The 18910-nt window shown below is 52.1% G+C and overlaps 1 protein-coding gene across 9 annotated transcripts in view; it reads right to left on the bottom strand.

The window, feature by feature from the left end:
- Positions 1 to 18910, bottom strand: part of HRH2 (histamine receptor H2) — a 54765-nt gene that overhangs the window by 27346 nt on the left and 8509 nt on the right. For 6 of the 9 annotated variants that reach the window (XR_014309606.1, XR_014309609.1, XM_082723203.1 and 3 more), the window contains 2 exons: positions 5774 to 5893; positions 3726 to 5300 (listed from right to left, as the gene is read on the bottom strand). Coding sequence is in view for 4 of the 9 variants with exons in the window: in XM_082723203.1 (XP_082579329.1) it covers positions 3726 to 4801 (1076 nt within the window). In the remaining 5 variants the exon portion in view is untranslated. Of the gene's footprint in view, positions 1 to 1841; positions 2044 to 3725; positions 5301 to 5773; positions 5894 to 18910 lie in introns of all 9 variants that reach the window. The other 3 variants (XR_014309607.1, XR_014309608.1, XR_014309610.1) reach the window with 1 other exon arrangement.

The raw sequence follows: 18910 nt of genomic DNA on the forward strand, positions 1-18910 counted from the left end.
TTCTTTGGCATAAAAAGGAGTCAGTAGATCTGGTTATGTTCAGGAAAGTGGGATGGGGACGGGATCCTGGATCATCCTGGTGGTCCCTAAATATAGTGATAAGAGCCCTTCTAAGAGAGTGGATGGAGATTTGACTATGGATGGGAGAAGGAGCTGTGACAAAGGAAAAAAGAGGGGCAAGATGTGAGAGAGAGCTCGCGAGCCAAGGGGAGCAGGCGGCCCTGGGAGCTGGGAAAGGCACGGAAATGGAGTCTTCCCTGAGGCCCCAGGAGCGACCAGCGCTGCCAGCACCTTGATCTCAGACTACTGACCTCCCAGACTGTGAGAGAATCTGTCTGCCTTCTTTTCAGCCACCAAGGATTACAGCAGCCCTAGGAAATGAATGCAGACTGATATCCAGCAGGAGCAGTGGAGGTCACTGAGCGGGGCCCAGGCGGGTGCACTGCCGGACATTTGCCAAGGGCCACACTCTCTCCTGGAGTCTCCCCTTGGCTGGCGCCACCTCGCCCCTGACTGGGCCCCACCCTGCCCCAAGGGCAAGCCCAGTTAGGCCCTTCAGATTTCTGTACTCAGAGCACACCTCCACCATCCCCCGCCCCTGTCCTCCCCTGACCCCAGCAGTGATAAGGGCCTGTGGTCAGGTCAAGGCTGAGTTTTGTCCCCAGCCGGAAAGCAGAAAGGACACAGCTATCGGTCATCAGGGAAGCGGGGAGACAACCTGACAGAGGGCCACTTGATGCCCTGGCAGTCTCAGTGTGAAAATCAATCTCTGGCTTTTGTGGCCTCCTTCAGCCCTCAGGCCCCCACCCGTCCAACTGATTCACCACCCTGGTCTGCCCAACCTCTCTGCTCACTGTCTCCAGGGCCTGGAGGGCAGAGCACAGCCACGGCCACGGCCACCCAGAGCATGCGTGTCCTGGTTCTGTGGCTGCTGTGTGTGACCCAGGCAGGCACAGCCTCTCGGCAGACCTCAACCTCACAGCCTCCTCCCAGGGTGGCTGTGAAGACCGGAAGAAGAGGTGTTCATTCCGGGTCCACAGTGTGCCCAGCACCCAGGGGACAGCCCATCGGGGGGAGGGGCTGCTCTTTCTATTGTTGCTCAGAACATGGCTTCAGCTGACTCTCTAGCTTGCGTCACTTGGGTAATTTACTTCTCTTTTCTGAGCCTCAGTTTCCCCAGCTGTGAAGTGGAGATTAAACAAGTATAGGGTTGTGGGGAAAGTGAAATGAGATCACAAGTCCAAAAGGTCTAGAGACACCCTGGATGACAAAGGTCTTTCCCATCTGCCTTTAAGGCTCGGCTGGGAGGTCTGCTCCCAGAGCTGGACTCCCTGGGTCCCACACAGCCTCCTCTGGGCACCCAGCACACGGGGCTTCAATATTTGGGATGTGCTGCACCAGGCTGCAGCTAGGTGGCGAGACCGATGCGTGGGGTGGGGTGGGGGGGAGCTTGCTTTGTTTCCCTTTGCACCCTTAGCACCCAGCACCAGGGTGGGGAGGGGAGCCCCACAGAGGGACTGTACATGGAAACAATGGCAAACGTGTACAGCGGGCCCCTAGTGGGTGTCCGAAGAGCGCTGGCTGGCATTGCTAAGTGCTTATTGAATAGAGTTCCCTAGGGATTAGGGGTGAAGGCAGCCTCTCTACCATGGGTCGCACAGGTGAGAGCAGTGGGGAAGCGCCACACATGACTAGGATGAATCGTGTCAACGGCCTTCAGCGGGGTCTACTCCCTGTGCTTTGTTCTTTATTTGCTTCGTGATCTAACTTAGCTTCGTGCTCGAGGCTGCTTCCTGAATGAGGGAGGGAATAGGGAACGACATGGTCAGAGGGGGCCTTACCCATCAGGGCCGGATGTGGAAGGCTCCAGATCTCCATTTTGGAGAGACATTGCTGGGTGGTTTGGAAGATGGATTTGAGAGGGAGAGTCTCAAGGTTAGGAGGCTGGAGGCAGGAGCAATGAGGCTTGTTCCAGAAGGCTGGCAGTGGAGGGGTGGAGGCCCCGGGACCCAAGTCTATGGCAGGACACTCCACACCTGGCTGCTGCAAGGACCAGAGGGGACATGAGGCCCAGGGGTCTGGCTGGACAGTTTTGCTCCCACAATGCGCCACAGGGACCAGAACCCAGAGGGTGTGGGGCTGCGGCATCCGTCCAAGCTTTTCTCACTGCTGATGCTCAGTTACTAAGAGGAGACAAGTGTCCCACTGGGGCTGTAGAGCCTGCGCAACAGGCAACCCTGGGAGGCGAGCAGGGCAGGCTGATGAGGACAGACCCCACACTCTATGAGATGAGGAAACAGAAGCCCCATGGACAGGCAGGAACTGGCTCACACCACGGGGAATAGGAGAACTGAGAGCTGAGAGTAGGGTTATGCAGCTGACTTTCCACGCCGGTGCATCAGAACAAATCACCCAAAATGTCATTTCTGCATCCCCGGGGCTCAGCACAGTTCCCAGCATGTTGTGGGAAGTTGAGAAATGTTTGCAAATGAATGGATGGATGGATGGACTTGGACAGATGGATGGATGGATGGATGGATGGGTGGGTGGAAGGGGGCACACTACCTGCATTTGGGGAGGCAAAGGCATGGTCTGTGGGAAGAGTAAGGAAAGCAACAATTGCTGAGCACTTCTGCATGCCAGGCATTCCACCAGCACCCTTTCGCTCAGCCATCTCTGCAGCTAGAGTGCCTGCAGACTGGGCAGTGTCCTCTCCAGGCTGTGGGCGACCTTCCTCGGAGCCACTCAGGTCTCTGAGTGGCACCCTTAATGCCCGGTGTTGGCTTTGCCACTAATGCATGCATCTACATCTCATTCCCATCCTATTTCTCTTTTCAGCCTGGCTACCTCTTGGGTAGCCAGGAATCCTGGGGCTTCCTCTCTCTTGCATCTCCTGTACCGCAAACATCCAAGGATGGCTAAGCCTGTTTTTCTTAACAGTCTCCTAGATTTTGCTCTAGTCCCTTCTCTCTCTCATGGGTCAGGGCACATTCCCCTTCACCGATGGCTCCGTCTCCTCCTTCTGGTCCACGTCTTTACAGGGGAACCAGAGCTCTCTTTCCAAAGCACATAGCTGCCTGGCTTAACCCCCACTCTTGCTTCTAATCCTTCTATCTTCCCCTAAGACCAATGGTACAAGGTCCAAGGCCCTAGCCTCACCTGCAAGGCTCTGCTTTCCCGGTCAGGCCAGCCCCCTTTCTCCTCTGACCCGAGCAGCTCTGGCAGAAGAGCAGGTGCCTCATAAGTGCTCAGTGAACATGGACCAGGCTGGGTTTGTGGTCACTCCGCAGGCGGCGACATTAGTGCCTTGCCATTTCAGGGCTGTCCCAGAGAGCGTGGGTGAACACCTCAGCCAACTAACCAAGTGGCAGAGCTGGGCCTCGAACTCAGGACTCCCGACTGTAAAGGCAACGTCACTAGGAATAAAGGGCCCACAAGTTCTGGAGTCAGGGCTCTCTGTCCAGGTCCCTGCTGTGTGACCCTGGCCACATGCTCTGAGATTTAATGTGGTCCCTTAAAAAACAGAAGTCAAAGCTTCTATCTTGGGATGGGGAGGCCGTTGGGAGGATGGAACAACATGAGGTTTGCAGAGCGCTCACAAAGACTTTCCAGCACAAAATGTTTGACCAGCATCTGCGGAACAACCACCACCTTCACGGTTGTCATCGCTGGGGACCCCCGCCCCGGGCACTTGTCCCGCACCCACACACCTTCAGGGCAGTTACCTGTCTGTGGCTCCCCGAGGGGCTGTGACCTCTGTCCCACTCCACACCTGGAGCCTCAGGGGCTTCTCTTCCTGCCGCACGACTTCTTGACTTTGACTCCTGGCCAGCTGAGAGCTGCCAAACCTCCGGCTGGTCTCCGGGACCCCGTGGCCCGCAGGCCTGCAGCGGAACAGCTGCTGGTATGCCGTGCGGAAGTCTCTGTTCAGTGTGGCATACAGGATAGGGTTCAGCGCCGAGTTGGCATAGCCCAGCCACAGAACAACGGCTTCAATGGCCTCGTTGATGGCATCATCCCCTATCAGCCCCCGGTAAACAAACACGGTAAAGTAGGGGAACCAGCAGATGATGAAGGCTCCCATCACAGCAGCCAGTGTCACTGTGGCTTTGTGCTCCCTGACGGTGGCCACCTTCCAGGAGCCCATGTGATGGATCCGCTTGGCCTGATCCCGGGCAATCTTGAAGATGCGGTAGTAGGTGACGCACATGACCAGCAGCGGCAGGTAGAAGGTGACCAGCCCGTCCACCAAGCCGTACACCAAGTTGACCTGCACTTTGCACTTGGGGATGGTGTGATTGAAACTGCTGTTCTTATTCTCGCTGTTCCACCCCAGATGGATGGACAGGAAGGACAGGGTGATGGAGATGACCCAAATTAAGACAAGAGAGACAGCAACCCGGACAGGGGTGACCAGCACGGGGTAGCGCAGGGGGTCCGTGACTGCGCAGTACCGGTCGAGGCTGATCATGAAGAGGTTGAGGATGGAGGCCGTGCAGAGCATCACGTCCAAGCTGGTGTAGATATTGCAGAAGACCTTGCCGAAGCTCCACTGGCAGGAGAGCTGGTAAAAGGCCGAGAAGGGCAGCACCAGGAGGCCGAGGAGCAGATCGGTGATAGCCAAAGACACAATGAAGCAGTTGGTCAGACTGCGGAGCCGGCGGGTCAGGCCCACAGCCAGGCAGACCACCACGTTGCCGGCAATGGTGATGAGGATGAGGATGGTGAGGACCACGCTGACAGTGATCCTGCACGGGGGAGAGTCCAGACAAAAGGAGGAGGCTGTGCCGTTAGGTACCATCCTGGGACCCTCCGGCTCCGTCCTCCGCCCACAGCCCCTGGCCACTTCTCGCCCAGCTTCCCAGTGTGTCAATTACATCAATTGCTGGGCTCTAGGCTTCCAATGGAGCCCAAAGAAAATGTCCAGACGTGGGGAGGTGACAATGACTGCCCCAATATTGTTCTTCTAGAAATAAATAAAGCAGTCTCCTGGGAGGTATTGGGCATGAGTATGGATGAAGAAGAGCAAAAGGAGAAAGTTTCTGGTTCAAATTCCAGTCCTCAAATCACTGCCTGCAGACCCAGCTTCCTCCAGGGACTGGAGCAGGTCTCTACTCTCCAGGTTCTGCATAGAGGTGGAGGCACTGGAGCCTGTATCTGGAGGTGGCTTTGGTTTTATGCGGGAGGGATCAGGTTGAGGTGTGGCCACATCCTTCTCCATAGCTGGTGGACGTTCCCACCCAAGAGCCAGGGGTTAAGGGGAGCCGCATCTGCCTCTTAGGACCACTGGTGAACAGAAGCTGAAAATGCAAGCATCAAGCGTTGAACACTTTGAAACCAGACCAACAGCATGACCAATTGGAGAGGAATCCTGCTAGACCCTGACCTTGCTATGAAACACCAGGGGGCACAGGGCCAATCTGGATACCTCTCCTTAGGAGGGACTGAGGCAACCAGGATACATGAGGAGGAGAGAGGGAGCCAGGATGCAAGGGTCTGGACCACCGTGTCACTCTGCGAGATACGGTTGGAGGGGTGGGACTATTTATACAGGAGAAAGAAAGAAATAGACACAAATTTAAACACAAGAATAGGGGCTGTGTCTGCTTGCTCACTGCTGGTTCCCAGTGCCTGACCCTACAGGCAGGCATTAAGAATCTGATGGATAAATGATCAAAGGAGTGAATAAATAAGCAAATGCAATGAATTTTCTCTGATAAGGCACTGAGAACAGTGTCTGATGCTGTTGGTTTTCACAAAAACGTCATCATACCGTAAAGCAGGAGCCGGCCAACTTTCCCAGGAGAGAGCCAGGTAGCAAACGTTTTCGGCTTTGCATCCCCCAAGGTCTTGGCTGGAATTACTCAGCTCTGTCATCATCGCCCGAAAGCACCTACCATGGAGAGACAGCGTGCCAATGAATGAGTGTGTCTGTGCTCCCATGAGACTTTACTATGGACCCTAAAATTTGAATTTCACATAGTTTTCACGTGTCGCAAAATAGGATTCGCCTTTTGATTTTTTCCAACTCTTTAAAACCATTTGCAAACTCTTTAAAAATGTAAAAGCCATTCTTAGCTCATGAGCTGCCCCAAACCAGGCAGAGGGCCAGATTTAGTCTGCTGTCATCATTTGCCAACGGCACCCCCTGCCCACACCTGCTTTAAACATCGCTCTCAATCTTCCTTTGCTTACTTAGCAGCGTGTGTGGCCGGTCAGCCCGCACAGAACTGACTTGATCTCTCCAGTGGCTGCCCGGCAGCCCACGGGGTGGCTGGCCACCGTTGATCCCATTTTGCCTCTCTCACAAGTATTTTGGCGTTTTCTGGCTCCTTCTTCTCTTCTTGCCTCCTTCCCATCTCTCAGCCCTCCCTGCTCTCCTTCCACCTGTCCCAGCGCCAACCTCACTTCAACAGAAAGGCTGCCCACACACCATACTTCTTGTCAAGTCCCAGAAGATCCCCTTCTCCTGGTGAAATTCTATGATTCCAGTGGATGAAAAACAGAGGCCCTGCTGACTCCCTTTCATGCAAGCTGATCCTGGTTTTCCAGAGAGCAGCTAGCAGGCCATCTACTGGGATCTGGGAGCCTGCAGAAATCAGGATGGCAGTGGAATCCCTCTCGGAAGCAAGCTAATCGCCATGTGACATGAATTAAACCTCTCTGAGGCTCTGGCCTGGAGCGGTTTTGCAACCTGAATACGAGAAGCATCATTTAATCATAACCACAGCGTTGGGGCAAGGATCACGGCTCCTGGTCACCTTCTGCCGCTCCAGCTGGTTCAGCCACCAGGCTTTGCGAGCCGGGCCTCTGGGTATTATTTTTAGAAGATCTTTTCATTACATAAATAACGCAAGCAGCATGGCTCTCCCTGGTACATTTAATTAACTGTGGAGGAGATAGCAGCGAGGCTATCTTTTTTGAGAATCCCTATTTCTGATAACAAATTTTTCCCTGAGTTTCTTAACAGCCAGGTGTAGGTATTTTGGCCCTGGACCAATATTTTAGTTAATGTTTGGGATTTTCAAATCTGAAGGAAGCAGCCGCTCGCACAATTCAAAATCCATCCTCCCCTCCCTTCTTTCTTTCTCTTCCTTCCCTCTGTTCTTTTTGGCCAGTATTTCTTTTCAGAACTTAACACATGGCAAATGCTGTTCTAGGTGCTGGGGGCACAGGGATGAACAGAGCAGCGGCGGTCCCTTTTTCATGGGATCTCAAAGAATCACTTCTGTCGTGTTTCTATTTTATAGCCCAGGTCCTGGAGCTTCCGGTGACCTTTTGTAAAGGCAGGAATTTTCAAATGGAGCCTCATTCCATGCTGTACCTTGTGGGTAGAGGGACCGCCCTAGAGGCCACAGCCCTACAAGATCACGGTCACTGTTTTCATCATCACCGATAACACAAAAACACCTTCTCGAACTTTCCTTTCAAAATTCCAGAGCCTTGACATGCTTATTGCAGTAAACCCAATATCCTGAGGGAAATGGGAAAGGCCGACTGTTTGGGCTGTCGCACACGCTCAGGAGGTGATTGTTGCTGACAGTTTTGTGTGATGGAGGCCTTCCCTTCTTGCTCTGGGCTTCTCTGTGTACACAGGTACACACGCTCTCCACATTACCGAGCAACTCTGTTTCCCTAATTCCTTTATTGTATAAAGACACCCCTCTAGGTCACTTAGACCTCACTCCTTCTTTTGAGAACCTGCGCTGTGGCCATACAGCCTCTACCAGGCTAAATGTATGGAGGTCATCTGTGACAGCAGGTGTGCAAGCAACAAAAAGCAAGAACCCACCAGAGTGTCCAGCAGCAGGGGAGGGCTTGAGAGATCATGGTTCATCCTTACTGTGGGATCACCCTGGGCATGGTGAGATCACATATTAAAAGAAATATCATTTTACCCTCACAATAACCCATGAGTGAGAGAAATCATTGCCCCATTTAAGTCTGAAAGAGTGAAGCTCAGAGGGGCCAAGTGATGTCACAGGACTAGTAAGTGGCCAGAAAGCCTGGATTCAAATTCAGCTCACATCCCGTCAGCCTGCCTTAATGCCTATGCTCAATCAGACGTCACTCCATCCTTCCAGCTGGATCTCATCAAACATCCCTGTACTTGTCCCCTAACTTCCCCATTCAGTTAACCCAGCCTTTCCCCAAACCTATCACACCTTCTTACTCCTGCCTTTGCTGTCTCCCTCACCTGCAGCCCTGCTCTTCCCTGTGTTCACTTCAACTACTCTCCTTTCAAGGCCCTGCTCAAGCACCTCGATCTCTCTAGAGCCTTCCCAAATGCCTGGAGGCAGAAGTATTCTCCCCTGTGCTTTGTATCGAGTTGTGCTTTGGCACCTGCTGCCTTGCAGTGTTAATATGGCTCCCAGGGTTAGTTTGCCTACCCGCAAGGCCTGGATCTTGCCCACCTCACTCCATCCCCCCATCTACCCATCTACACATCCTCCACCCATCTATCTGTCTGTCCATCCATCCATCCATCCATCCACGGATCCATCTGTCCATCCACCCACCCACCCACCCATCCGTTCATCCATCCATCCATCCATCCATCCACCCACCCATCCAACCATCCATCTGTCCATCTACCCATCCATCCACTCACCCATCCATCCATCCATCCATCCATCTGTCCATCCGTCTGTCCATCCACCCATCCACCCATCCACCCATCCATCCATCCATCCATCCATCCATCCATCCACCCATCCATCTGTCCATCCACCCATCTACCCACCCACCCATCTGTCCAACCACCCAGCCATCCATCCCTCCATCCATCCACCCACTCATCCACCCATCCACACACCCATCCATCAATCCACCCAGCCAACATTTTCTGTTGTCTATATAACACAGAGAAATACAGAGTACATGAAGTGCGAGTGTGTGTGTGTGTGTGTGTGTTTGTGCATGTGGTTTCCCCACCTTGGAAATATGTGGGTATCCACCTTGGGATTCAAAGGGTCTGGTTAATATCTGAATGGATATGTGAAAATGGGCCTATTTCCCCCAGCATCTTATGGTGAACACTTTCACACACAAAAGTTGAAAAAACAACACAATATATAATAGATCTTATCCAACTGTCCATGAAGATTAGATAATTGGCTGTTCACCTCTCATTCTGTATGAAAAATCACATGAAATTCATTAAGACAGTCTTCAGCCCCTTCCTCCCCCATCTCGTAGGCTGATGGTGTGTCTCACAGCTGCCCGTGTCCCACTGCTTCCTCTTCTCATCTCTGTCTTAAGAGCCTTTCAAAATGCACCTTCTGGAGAACTGGCTCAGGGCTGCAGTACTCCCCGCTGCCCCCTGGGGAGGCTTCTGACCTTTACCTGCCATCAGCCCCTCGCAGATGCAGCCAGAACAAAGAGTGGGGCCCAGTTCAGAGTCTGCCTCATGGGGAGGCCATGCTGGCCAATTAGCCCTCAGGAGCAGCCCCAGCCCAGCGTGATAAGTGCACTCACTGCACTCTCTGATGTGCTTGAAACCCGCCATGCTGGGCTCTGTGCGGGGGAGGGCTGATCCGCTTTCCGTTACCAGCTTTGGCTGGCCTCTAAGTTTAGATCCTTGATGTGGCATTCAAGGTTCTTCATGACCCGGTTCTGTCTCCTCTCTTTTGTCTCAGCTCCTGCCTACCATGTGCACTTCCGTGTCCTGGGACAACACTTTGGGAAACATGGCACTGGGGACATTTCATTCCTTTGGTTTTGGAAGTGCCGGGCCGATTCTGACTCTGTGCCTTTGCCTATGCTGTTCCACCTGCCTGGAATGCCCCTCTTCCCTTCTCCTCTGCTATCTCAGCCAGGAAAGCTCCTAGAGGTACTCGCTCTATTCTCTCACTTCTGCCCCCCAACTTGCACCCACTTCTAGCCCAGGCTTGGGCTTTCTAGGGTGCGCTGGGTAGAACTCTGGGTGTTTAGTGCCCCCAAGAAAACTCTCCTCCTGAAGGGGTGGGGGGGGGGGTCCTTGGTGATTCGTCATCAGAATATGTCTCCCCAGGAACTGAGTTGTAGTACCTGGGGTCCAGAATATCATTTCCCTCCTCCCACGCAGCACAAAGAACATGGAGGCTTGGAGGGTTGAGCATAGCCCCACAGGCAAACCCAGGCCTGCCTCGTGCCTCTACTTCCCTCTCACTGTTCCTCACAGACAAAATCCCAGAAGAAATGCCACCGGAGGTAGATTCTGTTTGCTAACTAGAAGGGTGAGGCCTTCTAGAAAAGCCGCTAATCTAGGGGCTTGGGGATCTTCCCTTTCAAATTTTTGTCAGACCGAGTCCAGCACTTTCTTTTCCCTTTTCCCTGGGAAGCGAAATGAAGTTCCCCTTTCCATGTTTCCATGTTTAAGTATCTAAGCTCCAGACACAGGGGGCTGGCATTGTGCTAGCCAGGATCAGTTAAGCCTTATCTGATGGGGTTCCTCTCAGGGCCTGACGGATGAGTCTGGTCTCCCAAGCAATAATTTACACTAGGAAAAGAAAACAGGATTCATCAGACAACTCCCATCTGCCAGATCCCTCCTGGGTGATCCAGGCAGGCAACCCTGCGAAGGGGGAGACTGGGTCCTTATTCTGCAAATGTAGGCATGATAAGCAAAGGAGAGCCCCAGGGGCCGAAAGCAAGGACTCTGGACAGATCTGGGTTCTAAGTCCAGTGCTGCCATTTTGCAGCTTCCTGAAGTTGGGCACTTTCCTGAGCCTCAGTGTCCTCATCTGTAAAATCTTTAAGATAATATGCCCTCCCTCACTTGGTGGATGGGAAAATGTAGAACCTATCACCCGGCACGTGGCAGGTTCTCCCCAGATGTTATCTGTATTATTGTCTAAAGCTGTACAGCCAGGAATTAAGTATTCCATGAGCACTCCGTGTATTTACTGAGTGCCTTCCAGGTGCAGACAATATGTTGGGCTCTTGGAACACAGCAGTGAGCATGACAGACACATCTAGAAGCTTCTAGTACAGTGGGGGAGACAAACAGTAACTCACTGTAGAACTGTTCATTTAATTACAGTCGCATTTAATTACATTTCTATGTATAAATGGGAAGTATAGGGAGATAAAAGATTATATAATGGGGTGGGGGCTGGCCTGGTCCAGGGGTTACTGAAGGCTTCTCAAGGAAGGATATGTGAGTTGAGACACCAGAACAGATGGAAACTCGAAGAAAATGGGGGACAAACAGACAGAGGGAAGAGCTCACACAAAAGCTCCAGGAGGGATTTTAACCCCAGAGCCATGGGAAGCCTCAGAGGTAGAGGGGGAGTGGTGAGAAAGGCGATGTGACGGGAGGCAGGAAGGGGCACCCTTCCCTGCTGTCCTGCTGTCTATACCAGGAGGTGAGCTGTGGCAGTGGGGGTGGGTCTGAGCTGGGCCCTGCTGTCCACACCCCTGTAATCCCCACAGGTTATGAGACAGAAGTCACTGGGTCCTGGAAAGGCAGTTCCTTGCCTTTATGAGCCCTAATTTCTTCAAACTTTCCCCCTATAATTGGCCATTCCAAATGTCCTAGGTGCCTGGTGTTGAGGGCTTTGGAAAGTAGTCCCAGCAGCAGACCCTCCAGAATTCTGTCCCTGTCAGGAGTCCCAAAGGGGCCCGAGAAGCAGAATTTCTGTCAGTGGGGCAACTTCCACTCCTTAAGGAGGGAAGACAAGCCTTTAAATCTCCAGAGTGGCCATATGCACATACACCACATGGGGTGCAGAGCAAATGGGACTGAGGCCCAGTTGGTCCATCAGCACTGAAATGACCTTGGTCTTCCCTGGGGATCCTTTCTTCCCACTTACAGATGCCGGCCAAGGTGCAGCTCCATTTAAGAATGGCTGACGCCTGTTACACTCCAGGAGCTCTGGGTCTCCTTGTAACCATCCCCCAGGGGCCTGGTGCAAGCTGTGAGGCTGGGGTAGGAGATCTTCCCCCTGGGGACATGGCAGGTCCCAGGCCCGCACTTCAGACACAGCCCAGGCATGGCTAATAGGGGCCGTGGTGGAGACAACAAGGGACTGTGGGAACTTGGAAGAACAAAGTTGGACTCTGCGGCTGGTGGCAGGTGACAGCTGTGTGTGTGCACATGACACTTTACGGAGCCTGGAAACCCCGTTCATGTTAAGAACACTCAGACTCCTGACCCAGCCATTCTGTTTCTAGGACCTTGTCCGGTGAATCCCCACAGCACTGACTGGGTTAGCCAAAGCTGGAAATGGCGTGAAAGTGCCGAGGACACAAAGCAGTGAAGCCATCAAAAGACTGAGTAGGCTGTCTGGGCCCACGTCGGATGGTCTCCAAACACGTGCGGAGTAGGATGGGGAAGGGGGAATGTGTGTGTGTACCCACGCATTCCGCATGACTGCTCAGGAAGGGTACTGGGACTTGCCAAAAGGGAGCTGTTTCCTCTGGGGACCTGGGGGTTGAACCATGGGTAGGAGAAAGTTTTTTTTTTTTTTTAAGATTTATTTATTTATTCAGAGAGAAAAAGAGAGTATGAGCACGAGCCCGAGGGGGAGAGACTGAGAGAGAGAGAGGGAGAAAGAATCTCATGCAGATTCCACGCTGGGCGCAGAGCGCAATGTGGGGCTTGATCTTGGGACCCAGAGATCATGACCTGAGCTGAAACCAAGAGCGGGATGCTCAAACAACAGAGCCACCCAGGTGCCCCATGAAACTTCTTTCACTCTATGCCCTTTGGGACCTTTTGAATCTTTTTACCTCGTGTATGTATGACCAATTCGAAACCCAGCAGCTGCGCGGCTTGACGGGTGGAGAAGGGAAAGGAAGGGGCAGAGGATGCCCGCAGAGGGAACAGCACACAGAGAGATGGAATCGCAGACCACGCTGAGGAGCAGGACTAGCCGTGTGGCCGGTCAAGGGCTCCAGGCCAGGGCTGGCACTTGGTCCGCTCAGTCCAGGAGCCCCCTTACAAGAAATCCTCCACGTGAAGCTCATTGCGCTCAGGGACCATCCTCTCCCCACAATCATGGCCAAGTCTGGGAGTCAGACTGGTCATGCCGTGCCCCTCCAATGCTTCCCGGCTCTTCGCATAAAGAGGACGATGCCCATCACACCCTGTAGGAACTGGCCTCCGCCAGCCTCTCTGGCTGTTTCTTCAGGGGAAGTTGGAGCCGGGGATGGAGCTCTAAAGAGTTTGGATGTAGCAGTCAGAGAAAGACAAATACCATACGATTTCGCTATGCGTGGAACTTAAGATACGTAACACGGGAACATAGGGGAAGGGAGGGAAAGATACAATAAGATGAAAACAGAGAAGGAGGCAAACCCAGGACTCTTAACTCTAGGGAACAAAGTGAGGGCTGCTGTAGGGGGAGGTGGGGTGGGGACAGAGTCACTGGGTGATGGCCATTAAGGAGGGCATGTGATGTAATAAGCACTGGGTGTTTCATGCAACTAATAAATCATTGAATTCCACCCCTGAAACCAATAAGGCAGTATATGTTAGTTAAATTGAATTTACATAAAAAACTAAAAAAAAAAAAAAGAGTTTGGACTTAGTTCTGAAGGCAATGGATAGCCACTGAAGCTTTAATCATCAGGCCTAAGATTACCCAGGAAACTGGTAGCCCATTTGGAAACAGGCTTTCCTGACCCGAGTCAGTGAACCATCAGTGAGGACATGCTCCTTCCTTGTTAGCATGGACACAGCTCCTATTTTGCAACAGGCCTGGGGCTCTCTCTCTATAAGCATCAGCTCCTTTACACTTCACCACAACATCTTGAGGCAAAAAAATCTCTTCTGCATTTTACAAATGTAGGAACCAAGGCTCAGACAAGTTCAGGAACTGGCTCAAAGTCTCAACACCGTTCAGTGGAAAAGTCAGGATTTGAATCCGGGTCTGTGGGACTCCGGGGTCCCTGTACTGGGCCACTGCCTGTTTATCTTCTCCAGTGGAGAAAGAAATGACCATTTGGGCTTTTCAAAGAGATAGTGTGATAGCCTGGGCATCTACAACATGAGATGCTCACTTCCTTCTTTGCAATAACATTAATGTTAGTCTTTCGTCTTTGTGGTTGCAGACTTCTAACCCCTTCCCGGCAGTGGGCAGGACGTGCAGTCAAAGCCTTGAAGGACCCAAAGCCAGGGAGTGTGTTCCTTCTTCCTAGGTGTGTCTTATTTCAAGCTTCGCACCCCCCTGGCACCCCCTTTGGCACCCCCTCTGTACAGGCTGAGAGATGAACAGATCTGAAGGTTGTATGAAATCTGGGGCTGCTCGACACAGGTTGGGGAGAGCCCCTCCTGCTCCCAGCCGGAGAGTAAGGCGGTGGGATCAAAGTAGACATTCTATTAGGAAGATTGCTATCACCCTGGCATGGCAATGAGGGGGACACAAGGTCTACACATGGGACCACAAGCTGGGACACTGATCACTTCCATTTTCTGAGCACCTACAGACAGTTTACTCTCTGTGAGGCCAATATGATTATTATTCATGTTTGACAGACAGTGAAACTCAAGCGCAGGAGGCTAAGGTCACTTGTCAAGTTCACACAGCTAGTAAAGAAGGCAGGGCTTGGAAGCTGGCCTGGTCTCATAGTCTCCGAGCCTCCAAGACATGCACCTAGTCCAGCTCATTCTCTATTTGTGCGAACAGTCCCCGTTGAGGTGTTTTCTGATCGGTGAGAGACCACGCTGTTTGCCTGGCCTCTGCTAATGGTTGATGTTAGAACCTGAAGCCACATCTAGTGACAACAAAGTGCCTTAGTTATGGTTTGTCTGGGAAAGTCTTTTTTTTTTAAATTTTTTCTTTTTATAAACATGTAATGTATTATTAGCCCCAGGGGTACAGGTCTGTGAATTGCCAGGTTTACACACTTCACAGAACTCACCATAGCACATACCCTCCCCAATGTCCATAACCCTGTGTCTGGGAAAGTCTTTATTTCGCCTTCATTTTTTGCTTCAATTAAGGTGAAGTTCACATAACAGAGAATGAACTGTTTCCAAGTGTATCATTCAGCAGCATTCAGTACATTCACAGTGTTGTGTTTCCAAAAGTTGTTCATCGCTCCGAAAAGAAACTCCACGCTCAGTAAGCGGTCACTCACCTTCCCTTCTTGTCCTGGTCGCTTCCAACTACCCACCTGCTTTCTGGCTCTTTGAATTTGCCTATTCCAGATGTCGTGGCCTCAGAATATGTGTAAAATTGGGAAGTGCAGGGCGGGGAGAGACCTCTGATTCTCTTTTCCTGCCCCTGCCTCCCTTTCATCCACAAAGATGCTCAGCTAAATCCTTAGGCATCACCCCTGGCATATTTCCTGCCTCCCCTACTTGCTCACCACGTCTCTCTCCCCACTGGAACGTGCGTGCCGTGAGGGCCAGGATCCTCTCTGTCTTGCTCCCTGACAGGCAGTTAATGAGGGCTCCATTAATACTGCCTGGACTGACTAAATGCATGTTGAAAACGACCATCCTAACAATATAACATCCCATTTACTGGGCACTTCGAAGGTGTCAAGTGATGTTCTGAGCGCCTCATATACTTTATCCCATTTAATCTCGGCAATAACTCTATTATGTGGATTCCATTATTCACTTCCATCTTCTAGATAAGAAAATTGAGGTTTATGGTGTTTTTGTGACTTGGCCAAAGTCCACGGCCAGCAGAGGCTTGACAAGTGTGGGAAAGGCCTGGGGAAGGTCTTTTCAGGGCAGGCGTTGGACTTGGTCAAATGAAAATTCTGCCTTGGTTCTTCTGAGGGAGGTGAGACCAAGACTGACAGGGTTTGCAGGGGGTCCCAAATCTCTGCCATCCGGGGGGTAGGGATAAAGCGGAGAGGGCACTGGGTTGGGAGTTTGGATCTTGAGTTTGAGTCCCTGGTATGACTCTGACTGTCTGTGTCACCTCAAACAAGTTCCATACCCTCAGGTTCCTCAGCAGACAAGTGTGGAGATGGGCTTAGAATATCTCAAAGATTTCTTCCAATGACATTATGTATGTGTGTTATGTGTACAGGGGGTGGAAAAGATGGAATCATGAGCTCCCTAAAGAACAACATAGGAGTGTTCTGGGTAGAAACACATTCAGTGGTCTCCCTGGGGTCAGGAATCCTTCTGTGACATCCCTGAAAGGTAGTCATCCCCAATTGCCTTGCATACCTCCAATGACGGGGGACTCACTATCTCAGAAATTATTTGCCAGCAAGTTACAGCCATTTACAGATATTATAGAGCCCTACACACTCTTTGTTTTGGAGGCATAGCCCACTGCATAATAAACACATTGTAATAAATGCATATTCCAAAGGAAAGAGAATGTGTACTTAGCTATTTAGTATAATGAGCTGCCACTGACCAGCTGTCATAGTGGCACAATTGTAGATAGCCAATTAAACATTTATTACTTGCAATTTTGTGGTTTTCTTTTTGTATTTTAGATCTGGGAGGGGGATGTGTGTGTGCGCATGTGCACGCGCGTGCACACACACACACACACACGCGTGCCTGTATGAGTTTGCAGACACTTTTGTAGGTTGCTTAAAGCTCTGAAGCCCTATAGAACAAAGTCCCCACTTCCAGGCAGCTCGACAGAGCTCCTCGTTCTCCTGAGTTTTTGCTTCTTTATGATCAAACAGTCCTCTGGCCCTCCAACTGGACTCCTCACCATCATCACTGCCATCGTGGCTGGCATCACTGCCACCACTGCCCACCACTGCTGCCGTCAGTGTCCTCGTATCCTCATCCCCATCGCCAAATCGCCTCCCCTCTACCTTCAGCCCCCACCGTACAGGAGCTGGGCCACAGAAGCTGCCCACGCCAACATGGGATCTCCCTCCCTTTCTGTTCTTCTCTCCCCAGCCTCACTCCAGGTTTTGCCCTTCTGACAAGGTACAGCTTGCTCCTACAGTGACAGCCCTGCAGCTGGCAGGGTCACCTTAACGATGGCGGCAGCAAACAGCCAGCATTGGCCGCAAATGTTCACATACATGGGCTGTCTTACATAATGCTCTCTGTCCTCTCCCACTTTTCATGGCCCCTCCATGTGCCCATGGCCTCCTTTAGGGTCCTGTAGGATTACACTGTGGAGCAGGTGGGGCAGTCGCTATTACCCCGATTTGCAAATGTGGCACAGAGAGGCCAGCTGCCTAGGTGAGGTCACACAGCTGGTCAGAGGCGGGTAGAGCTGTCTGTTGCTTATTCCCCACAGCTTACCCTGTCCCACACCTCCTGTGTTTTTGTTTCTTTCTTTCTTTCTTTCTTTCTTTCTTTCCTCTCTTTCTTCCTTTCTTTCTTTCTTTTTTAACATATTTATTTGACAGAGAGAGAGATAGAGAGAACACACAAGCAGGAAGGAGAGAGAGAAGCAGGTTCCCCACTAAGCAGGGAGCCTGATGCAGGGTTCGATCCCAGGACCCTGGGATCATGACCTGAGCCGAAGGCAGATGCTTAACTGACTGAGCCACCCAGGCGCCCTATCTCCTGTTTCTCAAACCTCACTCCCTCACGCACCACCTCCAGGACCCTTTCCAAACCCACAAAATACCAGTCCTGTTTTTTAATGCAATATTTTTCTTCAAAGTGATTGAATTGATTGCAAAAAGGATTGTTTCATCATTGCAATCACCAACAGGATCACTTTCCTTCAAATAGGTCACCCTGAAACTTAATGTGGCAATTAACAAACGTTGCACTCCATGTGGCCACTGCTGCACCAAGAGCCAGCCTCTAGGCAGACTGGCCTGGCTGGAGAGGTGTTTAAGTGGGACCACCACCAAACTGATACCTTCCCTTGGACACAGACAGGAAGGCTTGGAGGACTGAAAAGGGAACCTTCTTTCCGCTGGTCGGGCAGCATGTTGACATCTGTGTGGCTGACCACTCCTGTCCATGCCCAGACCCCAAGGCTGCCTGCCCCACCCTCGAGGAAACATCTGGCTCATGCAGGAAGCCCCCATTGTGCCATGGAAAGGAGCCAGGGACCTCTGCGAGGCTCGGTTTTCCATCTGGGCACAGGCATGGTACTGCAATGTGCAGTGCTGGGAAGAGGAGCTGTGACATAAAGACAAGGCTGGAGGTGAGGTGGCGGCCTTAGCAAGCGTCCCTCCCTTCCCCATGGCCGTTCTCTGCTCTTCTCTCAGAAACCCTGGTCTTGGAGTCCTGCCTTTTCTGGGAGAGAAGGCACCCCAGCTGGCCAGATGGGGAGAAGGAATGAGCACTATGGGTCTCCGCGGGGACAGTCTGGATGCCGGGCAGCTCCCAGTGAGCCCAAGACAGCCTGCCAGGCCAGGGGGGACGCTGTGTCAGTTAGCAGGCTTCTCCCCCTGGCCCGACCCTCAGCACCCCTTCCTCTTGGCCTCCCGGCCCCAGTGAAACAAAGGGTCCTCCCCAGCAGGTGTAGTGCGTTCTAATTCCAGCTCTGCTACTTACCAGTGAGGCAATTCTGGCCAGGAGACTGGCTTGGAGCCCCAATTTCCCTTCCCATGAAATGGGGACAATAACCTCAACCACACAAGCCTTGCCAAGAGGCTTGCAGGCTTCAGAGCAAGGCACTTCTAGAACTTTCCCCACTGTTTCTCTCCATGGCCAAGGCAAGCAGTGGTGTGGTGTCGTCTCCCCGCCTCAGATGCCTCAAGGGGCAGAATGGAAATGACAAGAGTTTCTACATTGTCTGACTGTCGTCAGGAAGAAACGGGCAAAAGTGGGCAAAGTCCTGGTAGTTGGGGTTCAGTGGGTGTGAGCCCTCTACATGCTTATATACAGCACAGTGCTTGACCCAGAGCCCGTCGTCCTCTAGCTCCCCACTGGGCTCTGGCCTGCCCTGTCCCTTCTCCTTCCGTGACCTCAGCATGTCCCCTTTCTTAGCTACATCCCCTGGCAGCACCCCGAGCTCTTATCCTCTGCCCTGGGGGGCCAAGCCATGACTCTTCAGTATGTGACCTAAATCCCAGGCAT

This window comes from Mustela nivalis (assembly GCF_964662115.1).
Source record: "Mustela nivalis genome assembly, chromosome: 3".
In the NCBI taxonomy this organism is placed as follows: domain Eukaryota; kingdom Metazoa; phylum Chordata; class Mammalia; order Carnivora; family Mustelidae; genus Mustela; species Mustela nivalis.